Below are 23,201 nucleotides of genomic sequence, written 5' to 3' on the forward strand. Positions count from 1 at the left end.
CAATTCAATGAACATTGTGTTAATGTTCCTATTGCTAAATGCCTCTTAAACTTCAAACGGCTAACTTGAAACAACCTTTTTGCAGTCATTAGGCAGCTATATTGTTACTTTGGTGGCTTTCAAGGAAAGGTTCAGATGCCCTAGTTCATCCATTAACATCTAATGCATCGGTGTGTTTCACCTGCCGATTGTGTTGGCAAATAGTTTTCTTCTATTAATTTCCATGCGCATGCATGTATATTACACCAAAACCTGTACCTAATATGCTGCTCAAATCAAATTTCATGTGGTTGACTGCCACCGAAAGTGGCTTGTTTCCTTTCCATGGGTGCAAGAAAATGCAGAGCATCTCATTTACTAAGGTTTCAGCAATTTTCTTTTCCGTCTTCGTCTTCACCTTTCTGAGCACCCATTATTTTAACGTCAGTTTTTCGTGCGGTAGCCTTGTACTCGTATCTACTGGAAACAATCAAGAAGTAGAGGAGATTGAAGCCTCCCAATACTGCGAGAAGGTAGTAATAGTAATCGACTCTTCCTCTATTGATGTCATCTTCCAACCAGCTCTTCCCTCCACTCTTTGCAGTTGCTGTAGTGCTACGAACCAGAGACACCAAAAGGCTTGTAAGGTAGCTCGACAAGGCAAACGCGCAGTTCAGAAGTGAACCGGAGAAGCTCTTCATGTGATCAGGGAACTCTTTGTAGTAGAGCTCAATCTGTCCTATGGCGTAAAAGGCTTCAGCTAGACCAAGTATCACACACTGGGGCACTAACCACAGGACAGAGATTGGTGCAACTCCATTGATGTCTGGGTGAAGCAGAGCTGCATGTATTCTCTTTCTTTCCACCATGGCCGATACCAACATCGACAGAACGGATAGAACCAACCCTATCCCCGTTCTCTGCAGCAGAGTTATGCCCTCTTCTTGATTTGTGATGTTTCTTGCCGCTGGGACTATGAGCCTGTCGTAAATGGGGATCCACAGTGTAACAGCAAGCAAGGAGAAGACACCAAGCGAACCAGGGGGGATTTGGAAGCTGCCTGTGCCAAGGCGTCTGTCCATTTTGAGGGCTTGCAGAACTGAGAAAGTGCCCTGCTGAGCCGCTGGTATGAAACAAAGCACACCAGCGATCCAGATGGGGAAAATTCCCACCAAGCATTTCAGTTCTTCCACTTTCTGCACAGAGGAAAGTCTCCAAGGATCGGCTGCCGATCCTTCTGGTGTTATCTCAGCTTCTGAAACCACAATGGCAGCTTTGTTCAGAAACCTGCAGAGGAGGAAGAGATGAATTTACTTTCATGCTTGCGGTGGAAGGTTTTGTGTCAATAGCAGAGAGAAATTCCAGAGAGTTGTCTCTATCAGAAAAGGTGCAATATTAAATTGTCCAGAGATACATGCATTGGTCCATACCTGCCCATTTCTTTTTCTTTTCTAATTGTAAAATAATTAGATAGCAGTTTAAACTAACTAAAAAAATGAAAAATATACTTATTTTTCCATGACCATATGAGCACAAGATTAGGGGCGAGGAAATCATGCAGCTGGCGGCTTCAATAGGTACAGCTCCTATGACACTCCCCTCAATTTTCCTTTTTTTATTTAAAAAATAGAAAAACAGTAATTTGACATGATTAAAAAAATAAAAAATGCTTACTTTAAATTAATTCTGCGAGCCCGACGTCTTTTTGGCAACAGGCCCATCCCACAGTACTGACGACTGAGTGACATAAGAAGACGAGAAGAAGCTAAAATGATTTTTGGGTTGCTGTACATGGACAATTTTGGTCTATTTTGTCATTATCCAATAACAGGCCAGGACTGTGCAAGATTGATGAATCCAATAGTCATAAGTCTCTCTCTCTCTTCAATATTTACTTACTAAAAAATGCCTGCAAAAGGATAATACACCATGACAGCAGTCATGGGATTCGAACCTTGAACAAATCCCTTGTATGTGAAATGACTTGTTGCACAATTACACTATGCCTCTTCGATAATTTTCTCTTGTCGGCAGAATGGATTTGTGAAGAACACAGTTTTGATTGTTTTAACTTTAAAATCAATTGCATTCAACTGGTATGAAACTCTTAAAATAAGAAAATTACCTGCAACATTTGGTTCGGGGAAATCCAAAGTCAAGTAAAATTAAATTGCAGAGAACATATTTATTCTGGTTTTTTTATAAAGAAAAATAACGATTTTATCTTACGTATATGTTTCCCTTAAAAATATTCCTTGAAAAAGCAAAATTTTCCTTGAGGCGGTGAGTTTTTTTTCCCGTAACTTTTTTTTTTCCGAGAAAGCCGTGTCCTTTTCCCCACAAAGAAACAAAACGTACTTCTTGTCGTTCTTGTACATGGTGGCATCGTCCTGAATGGGGGTGGACATGTCCGAATGATCGACTGTGATTTTATATGATTATATCAGAAGCCATTAGAAAGAAGCTTGGTTTATAGAGTGAGCATACCTGAGATTAGCAGTAAGAACGTACTTCGGTGTGGAAGACGGCGGGTCAAAGTAGACGGCCTTCTCCACATCAAGGTGGCGCTTCCTGTAACAGGCCACCAGCGCCTGGAGAATGCTGGTAAAAACGCTGCCCTCAGGCTCCACCATGACGTACATTTTGGTGCCGAGGAAGAAGACGATGATGGAGAAGAGCATCAGAAGTGCTGGGATCCCCAAGCCCAGCGACCAGCTCACGGAGTCTTGTATGTAAACCACGAGAGTGAGCGCTACCATCATGGAGATTGTGAAGGAGAAGTAGTACCAGTTGAAGAGGGTGTTGATATCCTTCCTCCCCTTCTCGCTCGCAGCATCGAACTGATCCACTGCAAATGCTACGTTGCAAGGCCTGATGCCGCCGGCGCCGATTGTTAGCAGAGCCAGCGCCGTGAAAAGGACGCCGAGATGCATCCGAGACGGTCCGGCGCATCCTCCGGCGCCGGCGTCATCGTGGCTGCACTCGGGGGGTCGTAGTTGTGGGAGTAACGCTGTTAGAGTTAGCACCACCATGCCCTACAGCAAAAATGGAAAATCATTTTAGGCTTTTTTCCTCTTAATTATTTCTGTTTTTCTTTTGTTTTGAGAAAAATCTTTGAGATTGATATTCTTAAATTGGAATATATATATATAACTATATATATACATATATATATATATATATATATATATATATCTATATATATATATATATATATATACAAATATCAATAGTGTTTTTCTCTTGGGGTCAGATGACTCAGAGCCAATCATTCAAAGTAGCATCACTTGATTTTTTTTTTTTTTTTTATATAAAGGAGTCTTCGTGTATGATTTTGGAAAAATGAATGGTGAATATGATAGACGCCATATTGTAGCTGACCATTTAATTTTTTACTCTCTCTCTCTAAACTCTTCTTCCCTTCGTCTAAGCTACCAATCATAGATTGAGAAAATATTGATTGAGAAAAGAAGGAAAAGGAAAAAAGTAAAAAAAAAAAGAGGTGAGAAAAACAGTTCAAGAAGCAGCCTATTCCATTTTCTCTTATTCTTGCATAATTCTTTCATTATTGGCTTTTCGAGATTATCGTTTTTTCTCTAAGATAAATGATGAATATTCTGAGCGACAGAAGAAAAATAAACTTGAAAATTTAATTATTTTAATGCTAGTTTTGCTTATTACATATATATATAGCTTTAATGGGAGTTTAATTTGCTAATTAATAAAGAAAAAATATTCTAATGAATAATATTACGATCAAGTCCGGGCCTAATTAGATGGTGAGGATCACCACAAAAAACATAAGATCGACTTTTTGCTTTCTTGAAGATGTTGGAAAAAGTTTTCTGAAGGGAAAACTTTAGTGGATTTTAGCCGTTCATTTTTGGATCACAAAGAAACCATGATGCACCTCCCACGGCGGTGATTCAAATGCTTATCCTCGCTTGAACATCTGTAAATCACAGTGGGGAAAATTGAAGGAAACCAAAAGTTACAAATCCCAACTGATTTTTTTTTTTTTGTTTTGCAGAATCATTTGTAAATAAAATAAGTAAGTAATAAATAAAAGGTGTGTTCGAGTGCGTAATGTAGATCTGAGAGATGAGTACAGCGAGGGAGGCGAGCGAGGCGAAGGCCAAGGTGCGGAAGCGGCCGAGGTAGGCGTCGGCGAGGTAGGCGCCGGCGAGAGGGGCCAAGTTGGCGGTGCCGGAGAAGATGTTGAGGACGTTGGTGGCGTAGACTTGCTTCATCTTGAACTTGTTCACAAGGTACACCATGAAGTTCGCCATCAGCCCGAACGCCGCCAGCTTCTCGAACGTCTCGTTCCCTGCCAATCACAGAGAAACAATGTGACAGACCACCCAACCACCCCCCCTCATTTACTACGCAAACACACACACACACACACACACACAGACCATGGATTTCCGGCCATTCACGTACCTATAACGAACGGCATAGATTTCCATCCACCGTGCTTCTTCACGGCAGCCGCCTCTCTCGGCGCTTCCTCATCACCACCACCACCACCACCATGGTCGCAGCCGCCGCTATCACCACCTTTTTCTGGCTTCATGGGGGGAGCAGACAAACAGAAGCATCTCATGCTGCAGTGGAGAGCTTCATAGTGTCTGACGGTGCTCTCTCCTTTCTCCTCCTCCATCTTCCGACGGGGCCCTTTCCACTTCCTTTCGTTTCAGCTTCTTCCTTCCGCTTCCGTCCGTCCCTTGGGCAGAGCGGGACTGACATTAATTCGTTTGCATCTACAGGTTGGTACGTATGTAGGGACAAGATGTCACAACTCATCCAGTTTTTTCTTTCTTTCTTTTTTTTTTTCTTTTAAATCTTATCCTCTCATCAACTTTTGTTCAGGACTGAGTTTATCTCTGGCCCTTAGAAAAATAATTAATTAGGTAAACAAATATAAAAAAGAAAAAGTCATCATAAATTTTTAAATGGGTCAATAATTTCTTTTTTCCTAAAAAACAGGGAGTGACGTATTAACAGGTACCATTGACGTTTTGAGTTTTAATCATTTATAAAAATTTTGGGCAGTTAAGTTTCGTTTTAATGTTGGTCTAAATTAGGTCAAATCATTCAGATGTACATAATCGAATCTTTTGAATTTCCCAAAAGAAAAATGACATATTTGCATGTATTCCATCAGCGATCGAATGATGTATGTCCTCTAAAAGCATGTGATCAATTAATATTTTGTCCAATGATTGAAATAAAAGTGATGGGTCTTTCCTAATTTTATTGCCTAAAAATCTTTTTTTATTTAATTAAAATGGTTTAAATGTTCTTTTTTTTCAATTATGACTTCGTAAACAAGTGCAAAAAGTTGGAAGCTGGCGCCCAAAGCCAATCATGGATTTATTTAAGGCCATGCATAATCTTGAAACTTTTATAACATTTGATCCATATACTAAAATTATTCAACTTTTTCTTTTTATCCTCATGGTTGGATTTATGAAATCCTGACGTAGGGTGGACCCAGATCGACTATGGAGAAACATTTTGCATTCTGAAATATTGTGTTAGAGCGTGTTTTGCTGTCCAAGTATATTTTGACCTTGGATAGAATGTAAGGATCCATATAGAAGGATCTGGATCTAGATGATTGAATCTAGGTTGATCTGGATCCATACAGCTGAATTCAGATCCATATATACATTCATCACTTGTTCTCTAGTTGAAGGAGCTTAATGCTTATGTGATCAGGCCCTATAAATCTAGAAATGAAACCCTTTCTCTCTCCCTTTTTTTTCTTTTTTAGTAGCTACTTTCTTCTTATTTACTTCCATCCCCCCAGCTTTTTCTTTGCTTTTCCTACATCAAAACCAATAGCCTCGAAGCACATAGCATAGTTGGTCGGATTGGTGGGCCCGTAAAAATTCAGTCATTAATTTGATTCCTGTAAGTGCTAAGACTATAAAAAAAAAAAAAAATACATAAACTGGCCATCTGTTGATTTAAAGCTCAGTACATGTGACATGCCAAAAAATACAAGGAAATGATTCACAAGTTACCATGTGCATAACCAACTTTCCGAGTCAGGTTAAGTATATGTTAATTTTCCATAGAATTACTGATCAATCATTTTTACTGTATTAATCGATCAAGTAGAAACAATGCCTGCATAATTCTCATACTCTTTTTACCGCATATGCACTTTTCTTCTCTCGCTTTCAGACATAAGACGGCCTTTTAAGGCTAGAGGCAGTGTAGGTGCCCTTTGGACGACGAGGTCAACGAATAATACAACAAGAATTTAATAAGACGTCTCTATCCATAATATTCATTAGCTGCACTTAGGTTGCTATCTTGGCTTCTATATCTTTATTGTTCTGTGTCTTTCTCTTTTTAATTTCTACGTTTATTCCATATTCGTTAGCTCTTTGTGCTGACCATGATAATCTTTCTCAAGTTTGCAAAAGGATTTACTTCTGAATATTTCAAAGATGCACCTAAGTTTTGTGAATAATAAGAAAGGCACCTGTATAGGGTTGTGATATTGTTAAAAAGGATTTTGCTTACTTCTAGTGATCGGAAGCTAAGGCTCAATAATCAAAATATATTCTTGTCAGTGGAGCATGAAAGTGCAAAAAGGTTTAGGCGTCCAAGAGATCAGTCAAAATGAAATTGGTCGTTTATTTTTTTCTTACTTAATTGCGACGTTTGGGAAATGAAAGAGAACGGTCATGGAATCATTAGAAGGGTACAAACTTTGAAGAGATCATGGGAAAATAGGGAGTTCCCAAACTAATATATTCAATACAAAGCAAAAATGAAGGTGTTTTTGTCATTTTGACTTATTAATTTCTCACCTTAAATTTAAATAGCCAAGTTTGATTAATTCGAAGCTGAAGCAGCAACATTTCTTTCACCCTATGCTGCATTTGTGAAGCTGCAGTGCGAAAAAATTGTCTGCCGGCACATTCAATTATCAATGCAAGTTGAAATATAGTGGGGTTCCCCTAGAAGCACCAAAATCAAGGATAGTATTACCATCTCGCTCAACTGGACACACATTCAAGAATGTTTCTAATTTTTTTTTATGGGGGAAAAAATTTTTAGTCAATGTCAAATATGTTGTCAATGTTTCTATCATGATTCAATGAACAGTACCCTTAGTTGAGTAATATCTTTCTGTGACAAAAAAGGTTTGCATCTTAGAAAGGTCTCGTGATGTGCATATTTCGATATGAAATGGAGATGTCGTGATGGTATTTTATGACTACAAAAATCCCGCAATTGTCTGGTAGATGTGGCTTGATAGATCACTGGTTCAAAACTTACGAGAGAAACCCTTGCCATATGGTCCAAAAATTTCAGCTTGGGTGCATCATGTGGAACATCCAGTTGATAGGGACTGCATGAAAATGGCAGTGCCCTTGCACAAGCCACTCCTCTCATCTACCTCATGGGTATTGTTCATCACACATCCTTTATAAAGTAAATCCATAGTTGCTTTGTTTGAATCAAATTTAGGTTGCAGTTCTACAGGGGTGGGTTCTATATGCAAGTTAAAGAATGTGAAGATTAACCCTCCTGTTCACCCCACACGTACGTATTCTTTGTCATACTTTATCTTGCTAGAATCTGCATGGTTGCCTTGGTTGACTCAAATTAGGATGTGGAATTGAATTTACTGTGACATATGATTCTTTGTTTCTGTTTTTCTCTTGCTAGATTCTTGCACATAGAGCTTAGGTTTTGTGTTTGTTAATGGTGTTAATCATGGAGAGTCGAGTCGAGTCGAGCCGAGCCGAGCTCGAGTTCAGGCTTACTTGTCAGTTAGCATAGAGCCTTAGCATCACAATGACAAGCATTCAAGATAAGACACCTTGGATGACTTCAGGCCATCAAATTTTCATCCTTAAAAAAAAAACATTAGGCCATCAGATGTGCACCAAAGGAAAACATTCGTAGGGTTTGGCTTGGAGTACAAGACCTCATATATCCTTTAGAAGTCAATCGAAATACCACATGATCTCATAGCATAATGACATACATGTCTCATTGGAGAAGTTGAATTTACATGCATGAACAAGCGCATGTGACATGGTATGTACCACTAGAAACTGCCACATCGTTGTTATGCCTTGGTTGTCTGCAGTGAAACAATTTTTGCAATCAATTGAATGCATATTAAGACCAAATGGACCCGTTCAGAAAACTACCCAAGACACCTTAAATTTCATGTATGAGAAAATTGGACAAGACCCAATCTTGCGACTATTTTTTTTCCTATAAACAATTTGAATTGAAGGCATGCATACTTTCGCCTCAAGGAGTATAGCATGGCTAGTTGGGTTAAGGGCCTGTAAAAAAACAAGTCCCTGGTTCTATTCCCATGAGTGTTAAGTGGTCATTCTATTCCAACCCAAGATGCAGCTCATGATCCTAGAGGCAGGAGCAATTGAAGAGAGGAGGAGGCAGGTCCATCCCCAGGTAGTGGGTTGTTAATCTCCTGCTCAGAAAGTACGATAGACATATTTTTACCAGTGTTTTTTTCAAGAGAACTTTGTCTCTTGGTGCGAACAGTATATCCAGATGGGTTTTACCATTTCTTTCAAAGAGAGTTCAGGTTTCTCTTTGATGGCATCAAAAGTAAAAGCTCTTCACTATATTCATCATATAAAGGTCACTAAGTCCAACCTCCTATATAGTGACTGCCCATCTTTCAGACGTGGGCGCAGCTCATCTAACAGATGAGTTGACAGTAACTAGAAATTTTGTTTGGGCTTGACTCAAGTAAAGAAGGGAAGTTTTATCCTTCGGTTGTTGCCTATTGTTATACACAATGACATCCAGGGTGCACTGTACCTGATTATTTCTCCAGTCATGAATCTCCTGATGGCGTTGAGAGTTGGGCTGTAGGATGTTATGATTCGAATCGAATGATTCAGATCAATTCTGATAACAGTGCCTCTTTTTGTTCATTACAAATTGTATAAAGCCAAAAATCTCGAGGTGAAGGGTCCTAAAACTGCTCTGTCTAGTTTTAACTCTGAACTTGTTTTGAAAAAGATAAGCATATCACCATTCATTAGCATAAAGGAATGCATCTCTAACTCTTTCCTTTTCTAGATCAGCAGTTGAGGAAGGGTACTTAAAGAATGGTTTCATGAATCTTTACATATGTCTGCTCTACTGATGCAGGCATGAGGCATGATAAGTGCCAACAGGTTCATTTTAGCATTCTCCTGCTGTAGGAAGATATCAATTCTCCATTATCGTTTTTTCCTCATACTCATCTTCTTCTTTGGCTTTGTTTCTATGACCATTTTCCTTGTAGTGATCGCAACTAGACATAATCAGAAAGTAGGCGAAATTAAAGCGCGACATAACAATAATTAGCAAGTAAAAGTAATCTACTCTTCCTTCATTGATATCATTCTCAATCCAGCTGCTGCTTCCTTTCTTTGCAGTAGCTTTCTTCATCAGATTAACCAGAACAATACTTGAGTAGCTCGCGCCGGCCATGGTGCAGAAGAAGAGGGAACCAGCAACACCCTTCATGTGCTCAGGAAATTCCTTACCTGCCCTATACCACTGAATGCCTGCTACTAACATTATCAGAACTGAGAGTAACAGGCCTACTCCCATTCGTTGAAGCAGTATTATCCCCTGCTCTTGCTTTGTAATTCGCCGTGCCGCCCGCACCAGCAGGCAGTCGTACACCGGGATCCAGATTTTGAGGGCAAGCATGAAGAAAATGACAAGTGATCCTGAAGCGATATGAAAATTTGATGAACCAAGGTGTCTGTCCATTTTGCGGGCTTGCAGAACAGAGAATGTGCCTTGTTGAACCACTGCCATGAAGAAACCTGAGGAAATGTTTGAGAAAATGTGACGAAATCAAAAGAAAACTGAAACATCATGCCAAAATATGAAAAAGTTTCATTAAGACTCAAGTATGAAGAGCTTAAGATCCTACAGGTCCTTGTAGAATGGAGTTGAAACAAGTTGGAAAGGGAGTCGGCTGAACCGGACCCGTTAACAGGCTTACCTGAGTCGATCAATCAGCAGGAGATTGGAGGAGGAGGACTGAGGGGCAAAGTAGACAGCGTCCTCCACGAACTCAACATGGCGCTTTCTGAAAGCGGCAGGCATTACCTGGAACATGCCCGTGAACACGCTTCCTCTGGGCTCCACGATCACGTAAAGTTTGGTTCCAAGGTAGAAGAAAGTGAAAGAAAAAAGCATGAAAGCTGTGGGGATGGCGAGGCCCAGAGACCAGCTCACACCGTCCTGGACGTACACCACGACCGTGAGCACCACCATCATGGAGACAGTGAAGCTGAAGTAGCATCAGTTGAAGAGTCTATTGATGGCCTTCCTCCCTTCGTCGGTGGCTGCATCGAACTTGTCCGCGCTGAAGGGGAGGCCCGAGGCTGCAGGGCCTGATTCCACCAGCAGTACCGATGATTAGCAGCGCCAAGGCCAGGAAGAGCAGCGCCAGCTGCGGGTGAGATGGATCTATGCAACCGCTGCTGCTGCCGCCGGCGGCGGCGTTATTGTGTTGGTGGGTCGGGTGACCTTAGCAGCGGTAGTGCTGCAGTTAGTGTGACTGTGAGTACCAACATTCCCTGTCATTGTCACGGAAAAATGTCAATAACTTTGTATCTGTCTTGCTTATTACGAAAGACAGAGAGAGAGATAGTTTACTTCAGGTTCCTTAATTAGACGGTGAAATATTAGAGGCTACACGCTTCTTGGCATTCTAAAGAGGTTAGATGAACTTGTATGCGCAAAAGAAAAGGACGAAAAAGTAACTAAAATTGGAAGGTGAACGACTCTCTTTGTTTTCTTTTAAAGGTTAAGAATCTCTTGCTTCATCCAAAAGAAATTGAAGCGGCTTTCGACTAAACTATACTTATTGAAAGAACCTGGCTCCCAATATACATATTCCTAGCAAATTAATTTCCTTCTCTCATTAGCCGTTCTTGAGCTCGAAGTTTAAGAAGAGGGTCTCTCCTCTGCACGTGCTCATGGTGTAGTATAATTCATTTGATCAGAGGTACCAGTAGAAAGGCGTGGAGGAAAACTGGAGAAGGCCAAGGTGCGGAAGCGGCCGAAGCATGCGTCTGGGAGTTAGGCAGCCAGGAGAGGGGGGCGAAGTTGGTAGTCCCCGAGAAGATGTTGACGACGTTGGTGGCAACCACCAGATCCATGTTGAACTTGGTGAGTAGGAACACCAAGAAGTTGGCCAGCAGCCCCTAGGTTGCCAGCTTCTCCAATGCCTCGTCCCCTGCAGCTCAATTAATGAACGGCTGGAGCAGGGATTAGTGACTCTCTTTTATTAATGGAAAAACATTTTTATGAAGATTTCAATTCTGGGTGAACATGAGTCGAGTCGAGCCTGAGTTTAGTCAGCTCGAGCTCGGCTCGACTAATGAAACCTCGAGCTCAAAAATAGCTCGACTCGAGCTCCAATCATTAAACAAATGACTTGGCTCAAACTCATTCACGAGCCGTGCTTTAACCAGTCGAGCTCGATCGTTGTTGACCCCTAATTAATTGATCATGAGTGCCATAAGATAGACGATATCATGTCATTTTGTGGAGCAGATTGAGGATGAGGAGTTAACAGTACTAGCAGCGCATAAATCCTTGTTCATCATTCTCTCTCTCACAGAATTTGAGTTGTGGCACTCGTGGTGTAGAGCCTTGGATTTCATATATACTTAAGCGAAGGAGAGAGAAAGATAGCAGTAATGAAATGTATTAATTATCAATATCTTTCTGGCATACTTTAATTAAAAAAAAAAACTCCCAAGATTTTAGCTGTCGAATAAGATCCAGAAACCACAAATTCATTACACAGAAAAAGCTTGTTACTTTGGATATCTAAATGGGACTTTATAAGCATATAATTTTTAGCAACTAAGGTTTTCAAATTGATATATTATGAAAAGTTGACCACAGTCAAATAAAGTGACTGTTAGGTTGTGAACCACAATCTTATATATTGTTAACAATATGAAAGCAAACGTTGATTTTGAAAATAAATTGCAGAAGACGGAGAAACTAAAAGGATATTACATATATTGAGAGAGAGATAGAGAGAGAGAGAGAGCACCTATGATGAAGGGCATAGAATTCCATCCACTATTGCTTTCTGACAGGCACATCTTCTCCCACTCCAACTTCATCTTGATTCTCTTCTACTATCCTAGACGCCATGGATGCGCGAAGAACAGCCACTAAAGCAACCGTATCACAGGTAAAAGAAAGTAATTATATTGATAACGACCAATCCTCTCCATCTCTTTATTAATGGGCCAATGGCTTCTCTTCTCTTTATTACGTCAAGTACTGCTCCGTATCTTCGTGTAAGATATTTACAAATAATCTAAGAGCTACAACTGATGATCTCGTGCTTACACAAACATGGCAGCTTATCAAATGGCTGACGCATTAGAATCATCCACTTCGTTGATTTGTGGTGTTTTGGTGAGGACTAATGCACCATGTAGTCTTCTTGGTTGTTGCACCAACGTTTAGGCCAAGTAGCCCCAACTTTAGGGACAGTGCATTTTGTTGTAAAAAAAATTGACATTTAAGGAAACTGGGGGGAGAGAGAGAGAGAGAGAGATGCATGAAAATCTAATTTTCAAGTAGAGTAGATGCACCTTATTGATCTGAAAAAACGTTTTTAGATCCTATACTCAGTGCCACTTCTACCTCTTCATATTTTCGTCAAAAATTGTCCCGAGATTAAAGGCAAGATCCGTTTCTGCACAACCTTAACAGCTCCGCCAGAATTTTTTAACCCTGGATAAGCATAAAGGTCTTTTATATTAACTAAATAACAGTCAAAAGAATATAATAAATATAAAAATGTGAAAATAATTAAAAGATTATTCTGAAGGTATGATAACAAGGTCAAGTTGCTCATGAAAATTAAAATCTCTTCAACTAGAAACTATTATCTATTAACAGATTATTTGAATATAAATAGGTCAAGCACAAACCATGGCATGTGGCTAAATTAATTAAGTGCTCTGCCATAAGGAGGAAGACCACTTTATTTCTTGTTCCACCCTTCCAATGTAAGTGACCAGAAAGCGACACCTGAAGTTGTCATCCATAGACTACCACTATCTTTGCCAAAAATCATATCACAGTGCTGGTTGTCTATTGGCGTCACTTTCTCTTGTTTCTCTCAGTTGGTACTGAGCAATTCAAAATGTACCAACATAAACATGGAGTTTTTTAACCTGAGATTTATGAGATTGCTGATCTTACCGCTTGTCATTAGCTTCCTACGAAGATGATTGCTCACAGGGATGATTGCCTCCACTTTTATCCCGAACACCCACAATTGATTCCTCATCCCTATACAACTCTATGGTGCCACCATCTTCCAACTGAGGGACTGTGGGGTGTGTGGAAATGGATAACTGTTAATATGCAAGATTACATTGTCCAGTGGATCTGGTCTGTGATATAAACCTCAGGGGTTCAATGGATTGTTGGAAGTCGGAACTTCTAGTGCATTGTTTAATTAAAGCCAATGGAATTTCCATGTTCCCATTTGTTATGGTATCACCTTTTTGTTAGTCTTGATGACTCCAGTAAGTTTCCCCTTCAAACACTTTTGTTCGACTTCTCGAAAATGCATATTAGTTGCGATGAAGTTGTAACCAACTTCAACCATGTGAACGTTCTGCAAGTTGAGCCGATAGACAACAATCGTCTTTTTTAGATCCACGACAGTCACTAGTCGGCATTCATTCTCTCAGGTAGGCCGGACTACTTTAGACTGAGTTTAGTAAGCGTAATTACAAAGCCCTCTGACATTCTCACGGTCTCCGTCCCCTCCCTTCCCTTGAAAAAAAACGCAAGGCGGCCATCAATGCAATTTCCATGGAAGAACAACACAAAAAACCGCCAGCACCGACTTCCCTTTTATGCTACAGTTGCTTTGTTCAAATCTGTTTTAGTGGGTGTCCATTCCCTCTCCATTCATTTCCTGAGGTACTCTCTCTGCAACTGAACCAGCAGTAACGCTGACTCTACTTCACTTTTTTGGGCAAAGATGCAGGCCTTCACACTTTCCAGACTAATCTATGTTCTTTGCTTCCACGGAAGAAATTCTCTCTCATTATGGGGGGAAATCCAGACCGATCACCTTTGGTGAGGCGACCTCCACATGACTCCTTTTGCTTTTCCTGAGGGGTTTAATCTTCATTCATGGCGTTTCACCAATGCCATCTTACCCTCTACATCGGCTCTTCCTCGTCCTTCAAGTGTCATTCTACCTTCTTGATACCCTTTCCTTGCAGAAAACGGCCTACCCATGTCTCCTTTCTGCCTGCACTGAACAGTACGGGACTCGGGCTGACGGTGGGCAATGGTGCTGTATCCAGGGAGTCAAAGGTCCTCGGAGATTTCGATCTCGAAAACGAAATTTTCGAATTTATGCAGAACTCGGAGAAGCCCGACTCGTTTCCCACCAAGGAAGAGTTGATGGCAGCCGGGCGGGTAGATTTGGTGAACGCCATTCTGGCCGAAGATGGCTGGCTTTCGGCTGGTTGGGTGGAGGAGGAAGAACGGAATGTGCATCTGGAGACTGGGACAGGAAGTGGGTATGCACTGCGGAATTCGGTTGACGGCTTACCCTCTTATTCATTGGCCTCGTATTCATCTTCGGTTGTGTCGAAGTCTTCTTCTTTGGGTAGATTAACGTAAGTTTTCCGGTAGTTATTGACAACCGATTGGTGTCCTTTAGCTCTAAACTTTGATGAAATAATGGGTTTAACGAGTATGTCTGTGACAGAGAAGCAGAGCATAGTAGTGAGGGGATTGAAGGTATATTGAACCGGTTGGAGAAAGAAAGAGCAGCTTTCTACCCACTGGAATCTCGAAAGAGAGATGAAACTAGACTAGAGAGAGAGAGAACAATGGAGCAGACAAGATATTCTTGGGGTAACCTGACAAAGATGTATGGTGGCCAACTGCGCAGGCCGTCGGTAAGTGAACTACAGAAAGTCTCACTTGAAATTTAAAGATCTCCTGCGGTTTATCTTGTAATGGCACCATTGAGTTATTAAGTTACCTGTTGAGATCTCTACAGGAAAATCTTGACCTTCACATGTGAACAAAGGCTTGCAATCATGTAGCTTTTGCTGTATTTTCTGTATCTTTACCAGTATGGTGCTTGATATCTCCAAATGGCGATAAAGTTGATTGATACGGCCACTTTCCTAGTGCCTTCCAAGGTCCTTTAAAGGAGCTGCGGGTTGTGATTCTTTTTTATAACAGGGACTTGGCTACAATGGTTTTGCTCGATGGTCGGCTTTTCCAAGTTTCAACCGTGTTGTTTCTTCTTCTATTGAAACCCAAAAGATTTAAGAACTTTTCAATGTTATGCATGAATAACCTGCTTAGTTTATACTATTTCCTGAGGAAATTTATAAACTGGTGAAAAATCCAAAGGGCCCCAAACTTATTGACCACTAAATGTCTCAGTGTTGACATTTTGTGTTCTTTGATCAAGTCTTTCTGTTTCTAAGGACCCAAACTGTCTGATATCTATGCAAGAAGTGTAATTATTTCTGGGAGAAATTCCTTTACTGACTTGCAATTGTTTGTTATAAGGATTCCTTTCCAATAGTTCATGTCCTAGCCGGATTGTCCCCAAAGGCGTTTCATAATGTGTTTTAGGTTGTATATATCTCTGGGACTAATTGTTCTGTCTCCATTACCTAAAAGGAAGCAATGAGCACCGCTGAAGGAGCATTATCTTTTCCATCCCAAATGACTAATATCTTTCTGGATCGCTCTGGGGAGCAATGCTGCACTGAATTGTCTTTTACTAGAGAACATAATAGTTCCAATCCTCATCAAGCATCGGAAATACAAACCTCCGAAAAAGATGATTATTTGAAAACTGATTTTGAAGGTACTTAATTTGTCTGGAGAGCCATTGCATTTCAGTTGATTGTTTTGGTTTAGGGAGAAATTTTATAATAATTTCATAATGTACAGTTAATGGATTCCTGAATGCAAAAAGTTCTTTGTATTCCACTGTAGATGCAATATACTGCAAAGAAGAGTGGGACATGGATGGTAAAAAAAGATACCGTGAGAGTTACCAAGAGTGCATGCATTCGCGTATTGAGAAATTGGAATCAGAGTTATCGGCAATGGTTCACTTAGTAAGGTCTGGAGAAGATGCACCTAATTGGAGCGAGGTTTGTAAATGCGATTTTCTTTGAATCTTCTGCAAACTGTGCATCATTAGGGCATGTAGTTATGACTTGTGGTCTGAGTGGCACTTCCCCTGTGTTTCTGAGATGTAATTTTGGAGGTCATCAAGGTTTTACGTCCATTGAAGTGTATGCTGGGAGAGCTTCGCCTCCCTCTTTATTGCAAAAGAAATCAAGGTTTTATGTCATTTCCTCATTTGATGCTTTTACGATTTGGAATCAGCTGACCGTTGTTGCAACCATGAGAATGGCAAGCAGAGGTGAAGTTCAAGTGTTTGGCGTACCGAGTAGTCTGTCACTTCCAGTACTAGCACTCATGTACTTAAACTAGAAAAACATTTTATAGCTTGTAAAGTTTCTGATTTATGAGCAATAGACTAATTGCCGTGGTGTAATAAGAGTATCCATAACGTTTCTTGAGATGTATGCGATTTTTTTAAGTTACTGTGTAAGAAGCTACTTTTAAAATATCAAATGTTCTGCATGTCTAGAAATGCAGAAATTCCTTGGAGAAATTGCATGATCTTTGTGAAGCTTGGGAGTTCCAGGAAAACGAAATTATGAAATCTCATGCTAAATTGCGAGCTACTCGTGCTAAGCTATCAATCCTAGAAGGCAAGATGGCGCTCAAGATTATGTATTTCCTCCAACCTAGATACTTGTATCTAACATATTGCTCATCTATTTCTGAAGATAACTGGCGTTTTTCTTCCACAAAACAGGGAAGCGCAGAAAGTAGCAGAAGAAAAGCGAAGCGAGATTGAAGAGGGTCAATGCCTTCTAAGTCTTCTGAGGACAACCTCCATAGTCTGGTCTAATTCAGGCGATGATGTTTTGTTAGTTGGATCATTTGATGGATGGACAAGCCAGGTTTTCACTTTCTATTTTTTGACTCTTTTCTGATTGTATTTGTTTGTTCTTTAAAAATAAAAGAAGACGGGTGCATAGACACGCACACATTGTTTCTCTGTCATGAAGTTTGTGTTAACCTCAAGAACTGGCAAGCTTCACATGCTTTTTATGTTTGTACATGCTATGTTTATGAATTACTCTCATATACACATTAGAGAAGTCCGCTTGGTTTCTGTTGAAACCATAATTATGTCTTTTCTGAACAACTCTTTGGCACTGCTTCAAATTTGCAGAGGAGAATGGAGAGAACAAGTTCGGGTGTGTTTGTGCTGAACCTGAAGTTATACCCCGGCCGGTATGAGGTCAGTGAAGCATCTCAATTTCATGGTAGGCCTGAAACCTCGTGCCACTTTTGTCTGCTCTTCTGAACTGTGAGAAATTTGCGTTGCAGATAAAGTTCATTGTTGATGGTATGTGGAGAATTGATCCACTTCGCACTGTTTTGAGCAACAATGGGCATGAAAATAACCTACTTGTCGTTTCTTGAATTAGTGAAACCTTCTTGTCCATTTCCTATGAATATCTTTATTATTGTAAAATCTCTCTCTCTCTCTCTCTCTCTCACAGTGCAGTGAAAGGTTAGAAAGAAAGAGAGCCCGTCCATGGTGGAGTAACTAAAACATGTTCGTATTTTTTTTTTCTTTGGAAACAGATGGCATTGTATAGTAGGTTAAAAGAATTTTGAAAATTGAGCTGGGTTTTGTTTACCACAATCAGGGCTACGTTTGTAAATTTTTGAAATTTCATGACACAAAATGATTTGTTCCAGGTTTTTGTTGCTAAAACGATGTGAAAAATGAAGACATCCTCGACCCTCGCAGAGTTGCATCGGAGAATTTTTTTTTTTATGAGAGAAATTTAGGAAAAGAGCAATTTTTTTTTTTTTACTCAATGGAAACAAGAGAATGATTGGGGTGTTCCCGACTTTCTCAGCTCGTCTCAATTTCAGTAAAAAACGAACCTGTTTAATGTAATTTAAAGTAACTAATCAGACCAAACTCATGTTAAAAATCATCTAAGTGTCATTACTGTCGAACGAATTTATAGCTGGTGGGACAAATGGCTGGACTATTAAGGGATTCTTTTGAACCGAATTTCTTTACATTGTTCAAGTTGCTGTTTTTTTCATTTGAACGTAAGGGACGCCTAGGCGTGAACTCATTTGGAAGTACCAGAGCTCATTGGGTACATATGGTCTTCATATTGTCTTCAAGTTATGCACCTACTTTGTCAGCTTGGGTGATGACTGATGAGCAACAGATGGAACTTTTTCCTTTCCTGAATTGGGGGTAAACTGTGCTAATCTTTGTAGGGTAACACCAAGAGAAAGCTTAGGCAATAAAACAGCAAGGTATGGCTTGATTCAGGGCCTTTCAACTTCACAGCCTTTACACACCTTGCGAGCAATAATCATAAATATCAGAAGATCTTAAAAAACCAACGTTCAAACGAAGCTTTTTCTTTTTTGCACTGTTGAAGAAACGTTCCCAAAATCTATCTTCTCTTAGAAGTACTGCATTTTTGCAATTTATAATCTCTACATTTAGAATATGACGAATACTTTAAAGGAAGGCCGAAAGCTTAAATTATAAGATTCAAGATTTTCCTGACAAGAATCCTGACTATGTTCTAGAACAGAGGGGACTCATTGTCAAAGGGAGATTTGACAAACTATATTTGTTCCATATTTACACGAATCTAAGCTTCCCTCCGACTGCCAAGAAACTGCCATGGACTGTTGCATGGCCAGGTCTCTGCATAAAAAGCACGCTTCTCTACTAGCAGTCTGAGTGAGTTTCATAGAATTCACTTGGACATGGCGACATGATCCCTTCTTCAAGCATTTGCAGGACCACGTTCATAGAAGGGCGATCATCTGGATTTGCTTCAGTGCACTTCACTGCTATCTCAAGAACAGCTACCACGGTTTCCGGAATGATGCAGGTGCATGCCTTGTCGACTATCTCTTCCAGTCTGTTTTCCCTCATCAAGGTATTCAGCTGCAAGCAGGTTGAAAAGGAAGTAATATTAAACAGGAGACAGAAAAAAATTAACAATGTGGAATATAATATTTTTGATATCATACCCAACCAACAATGTTTAAGCCTTTCCTGACAAATTCCGGATCCGTTGGTCTCTTCCCACTCACGAGTTCCAGTAAGAGCACACCGAAGCTAAAAACATCAGATTTCTCAGTTGCCCGACCACTGTGCAGATACTCTGCAATGTTAAAGACCATTGAGCTCAGACATATAGAAGTTCGTTGATAAGAAGGTTTCTTTCTTAAATGCTTAAAGTAACAAAATCTGATGAAGAAGATACTAGGTGCCTGAGCCTAATAAACTTTTGACCAAGATATGTACAGAAGGTGTATATCAAAGAAAAGACAAACTAAGAGGAAAGTTCTATTCCGCATGCTATGAGCTCATGTATCCAGGTCATTTGAAAGAGAAAGTAATATACCTGGTGCGAGATAACCAAAAGTACCAGCAACAACAGTGGTTACTTGGGTTTCACTGTCTACCAGAAGCTTAGCAAGACCAAAGTCAGATACGTGAGGTTCCAGGTTCTCATCTAGCAGAATGTTGCTTGCTTTTATGTCCCTGTGCACAATTGCTGGAGAGCAGTCATGGTGAAGGTATGCAAGCCCTCTTGCTGAACCAAGAGCTATTCTCAGCCGTGCATTCCAGTTCAAAACTGGGTCTGCCTCGGTGTACTCTGTATACACAACATGCATCAGTATGACTAGGTGGCTCCTACATAGAACAAGCATAATATATAATTTGATGGCACTACTAATCTTATGGCCATGAATCAACAAAGTAGCAGGCGACTTACCATGGAGCCAGGTATCTAAGCTTCCTCGGATCATATAATCATATATGAGAAGCTTAGCAGAAGGGAAGATACAATAGCCTCTCAAACTAACCAGATTCATGTGTTTGAGGCTACCCAAATTTTCAAGTTCTCTCTCGAATTTCTGATCACTTCCCTCACGATTTCGATCTATTCGCTTCACGGCAAAAGCACAATTGTCTTCCATCACGAGCTTGTACGCTGTCCCAAAACCTCCTACTCCGATAACATCAGTTTCATCGAGTAGCTCAATCCTTCTGACGATATCATGTGGGGGATACGGTAAGTCACCACGAAAAATGACAAGCTTAGCACCTGCAGGAGAAACGAGAAGGCACATATATGTAAATGAAATAAACATAGATCCCCAAGTGCAAATACAGATATTATAACTTGCCTGAATCTGGTTCAATCTGCTTGTGAACTTTCGAGTATGTTTTACTGAATCTACCATATTTGGATGACAAGCATGCCCAAAGAAGCCCAAGAAGTAACAGCAAGGCAAGACCTACAGCTGACGTGCCTCCTATGAGAAGAATGTACAAGCTCTGTGACGTCCTTCTTGGTGGAGTGACCTCTGCAGAATGAAAATGCTCAGCCCTAGAACATTGGATTATAGTGTATTTTAGAAAACATCCAACTGATTTTAACTCTTAGCTTGCCTGTTTCAGTGTCGTTCACCTCAACCGGAAGTACAGCAGGAAATCCCTTTGCATTTCTACATAGCTTTCCAATTTGATGGCCACATAAGTCAGAATTGCCGAAAAACCTGCATTCGTAACCAATAAGTAATCATTTCATTTGTTTCCTCATGTGGAAACTTTACAATTTATCACAAAAAAGCACAGCACCGAAACATAATTTTGGCATTTGATTTTATGATATCAGAGTCACAACATACTACTAAAATGTATAAACTGGCTATGGGTCTCTAGATATATAGCTAGAAAATGGCCTCTCATCTAGGCATCAGGTCGCTCTAGTTGCCACATTCTTTGGTATTTTTCTTCATTGAGAATTTGCTAAATTGAACTATTGATTGTTCATGTTGAGGAAACAAAATGAACCTGATGACAGGGAGTAAAAAGATGGAGGAGGATCCGACTTACGAGTAGTTACTGAATGCTCCCAATGCACCATTTTTGGGGATCTCTCCGGACAAAAAGTTATTTGATAGATTTCTGTAAAATGTTGTCCATGAGATACAGCTTTGTGCTGAACCAACAGATACAAGGAGCAGCAGGAAGCTTAACCAACTTACAGGAGTTGCAATCTTGCTAGATGGCCCAAAGAAGGAGGTATCGACCCGTTGAGAAGATTGCTAGAAAGATCCCTGCAAAAAAAATTACCAGCATCAAATTTTGGTTCTTCAAAAGGTGAATCAATACAGGTCTTTGTAAAAAAAAAATTGAGAATCACGGCAAGTGTTGGTTCCCGTGCAAAACTGCAAATAATATAACAATGATAACAAGAACAGAGATAACAATTTAATTAGGTTGGCCATGACTTTACAAGATCAAGAGTTGAGGCAACTGGCCCAGCTCCTCTGGTATCTCTCCTTCAAGGCGATTATCTCTCAAATACCTGAGTGAAAATGACCGATTTAATTAACTACCCACAAGCTGTCAAAGGCACCCCAGTTGCAGGAGAAGTGAACGACATGAAATTATTATGAAACAAATCAAGACATGAAAACGACAACTTAGATTCTCCACTTACAATGCTCTGAGAGCAGTTAAGTTACTCATCTCAGGAGGAATTGAGCCGTGCAAGCTGTTCCCATGAAATGCCCTGAATGCAGGAGAAAACAAACAATCGTAAACTTCCTAGCACCGTAAATGTGGACAAAGGGAGAAAATATACGTATGGCTTACAGTCTCTGAAGTCTGGTGAGCTTCCCAATGTTCGGATGTATCGTTCCAGCAAGATGTCGGTAGGGTAAAATTCTAAAGTGGATAGCAAACAAGGTCGGACTGGTTAAAAACTTACAGAAACTAACTCAAACAAGTGAAAAATGAACATCATGAGTTTTCCCACATAGAGGTAACTCTAAGATCATGGGGGTCACAGTTAATCCCAATCCAGTTGCATGGCGTGCTGTCCGAGCTTCTCCAGTCACTGAGAACTTGTTGGCTATCATTGAGTTGCATCTTCACTTCAAGCAGTGCTTCACCTGACCCCAAACATTCAAAAAATTTCAATCTTAGTCGAATGGGGAAGAAAAAGAAAAGCAGAAAAACAGAGTTTGGAGAAGGGAGATGACATGGGGAGTTGAGCTTACCGTCTGGCGTGAGAGAAGCAACAGATCTAAACCACCCAGTTGCTGCGACCATGCTCAACAAGACCCAGATTTCCATTCTCATCTTTGGAGAAGCGAAACGGACAGGAGGAGATGGGCTACAAAGGAACAGGACAAAGAGAAAAGGGTTGCGGATTTGTATTGGGAAACCAGTTTTGTCTTGAGAAAGATCGAAGAGTGAATGAGAAGGAGAAAGCCTGTGAGTTTGAAGTTGGTGATTTGGTGTGGAATGGGGAGTCGTCCAACGTGACTTGTCTGTATTAATTGTCACTGTATTTCTTTAGCGCCGAGTCTGCTGACTGCCCATCGAAATCTGGGTTGCTGCAGCAACTAGCCGTTGTACGAACCTTGCGGGCGGGAAACGAATTCAAACACCAACACCAATAAAAAAATCACGATCACTTTCTACAAATTTTTTCATTAAAGCATCATGGTTTTACATAATATCGGAAATTAAGCATGCAATTTTTTTTTTTTGGATGCTAACCTCACCCTTCCTGGCAACTGCCAAATCGAAGCATAGGAGTTTTAAGTCATGTTCCAATGAAATTTAAGTTTGCTAATGTTGTCCTTGCTTTTCTTCTTTTCAAACAAAACCAAGACAATGGCGGAGCCAGGATTTTTGAATGAGGAGCACTTGAGTTGATGATATAAGTTGAGACATGACAATGTGATCTAAAGAATCGGCGTGGATCAGGATTGACTTTAAATTAAAATTCAAAAAAAAGTGTGTATAGATAATGCATTAATTAATGAACTAATTAATTTGATAGAAGGTAAATGGTACGAGAAGAAAGAAACCCTCGGATGTTTATAATATTGGTGGCAAACCGGTGCTGTGATTGCAGAAGTTTTGATTGAATAATGAGAAACATACTTAAGCTTTGGTTTCTTTCATTTAACCCTCGTTTCTTAGGTAGCATATGCGA

The 23,201-nt window shown here is 40.2% G+C and overlaps 4 protein-coding genes across 4 annotated transcripts in view; 1 reads left to right on the top strand and 3 right to left on the bottom strand.

The window, feature by feature from the left end:
- LOC116259549 (uncharacterized) overlaps positions 1 to 23,201 on the bottom strand; it is a 95,643-nt gene that overhangs the window by 28,863 nt on the left and 43,579 nt on the right. The window lies entirely within an intron of this gene.
- LOC116248586 (protein NRT1/ PTR FAMILY 2.13-like) lies at positions 189 to 4,715 on the bottom strand. The gene is made up of 4 exons (XM_031621470.2): positions 4,423 to 4,715; positions 4,089 to 4,306; positions 2,467 to 3,014; positions 189 to 1,266 (listed from the first exon to the last, which is right to left on the bottom strand). Exons 1-4 carry the CDS (start codon positions 4,640 to 4,642, stop codon positions 366 to 368), a joined length of 1,887 nt encoding a protein of 628 aa, XP_031477330.1. The 5' UTR covers positions 4,643 to 4,715; the 3' UTR covers positions 189 to 365.
- Positions 13,599 to 17,868, top strand: LOC116252207 (protein PTST homolog 2, chloroplastic-like). Its single transcript, XM_031626331.2, has 8 exons — positions 13,599 to 14,681; positions 14,774 to 14,966; positions 15,709 to 15,898; positions 16,030 to 16,190; positions 16,697 to 16,842; positions 16,928 to 17,075; positions 17,351 to 17,419; positions 17,509 to 17,868. The coding sequence occupies exons 1-8, from the start codon at positions 14,188 to 14,190 to the stop codon at positions 17,602 to 17,604; spliced, it is 1,497 nt and encodes a 498-aa protein (XP_031482191.1). The 5' UTR covers positions 13,599 to 14,187; the 3' UTR covers positions 17,605 to 17,868.
- LOC116263995 (LRR receptor-like serine/threonine-protein kinase FEI 2) lies at positions 18,515 to 22,532 on the bottom strand. The gene is made up of 13 exons (XM_031643870.2): positions 22,255 to 22,532; positions 22,011 to 22,146; positions 21,848 to 21,919; positions 21,693 to 21,764; positions 21,486 to 21,557; positions 21,235 to 21,306; positions 21,083 to 21,154; positions 20,636 to 20,742; positions 20,371 to 20,550; positions 19,956 to 20,288; positions 19,581 to 19,835; positions 19,204 to 19,337; positions 18,515 to 19,117 (listed from the first exon to the last, which is right to left on the bottom strand). The coding sequence occupies exons 1-13, from the start codon at positions 22,334 to 22,336 to the stop codon at positions 18,896 to 18,898; spliced, it is 1,809 nt and encodes a 602-aa protein (XP_031499730.1). The 5' UTR covers positions 22,337 to 22,532; the 3' UTR covers positions 18,515 to 18,895.

The sequence above is a fragment of the Nymphaea colorata genome, chromosome 1 (assembly GCF_008831285.2).
Source record: "Nymphaea colorata isolate Beijing-Zhang1983 chromosome 1, ASM883128v2, whole genome shotgun sequence".
NCBI classification, from domain to species: Eukaryota; Viridiplantae; Streptophyta; class Magnoliopsida; order Nymphaeales; family Nymphaeaceae; genus Nymphaea; species Nymphaea colorata.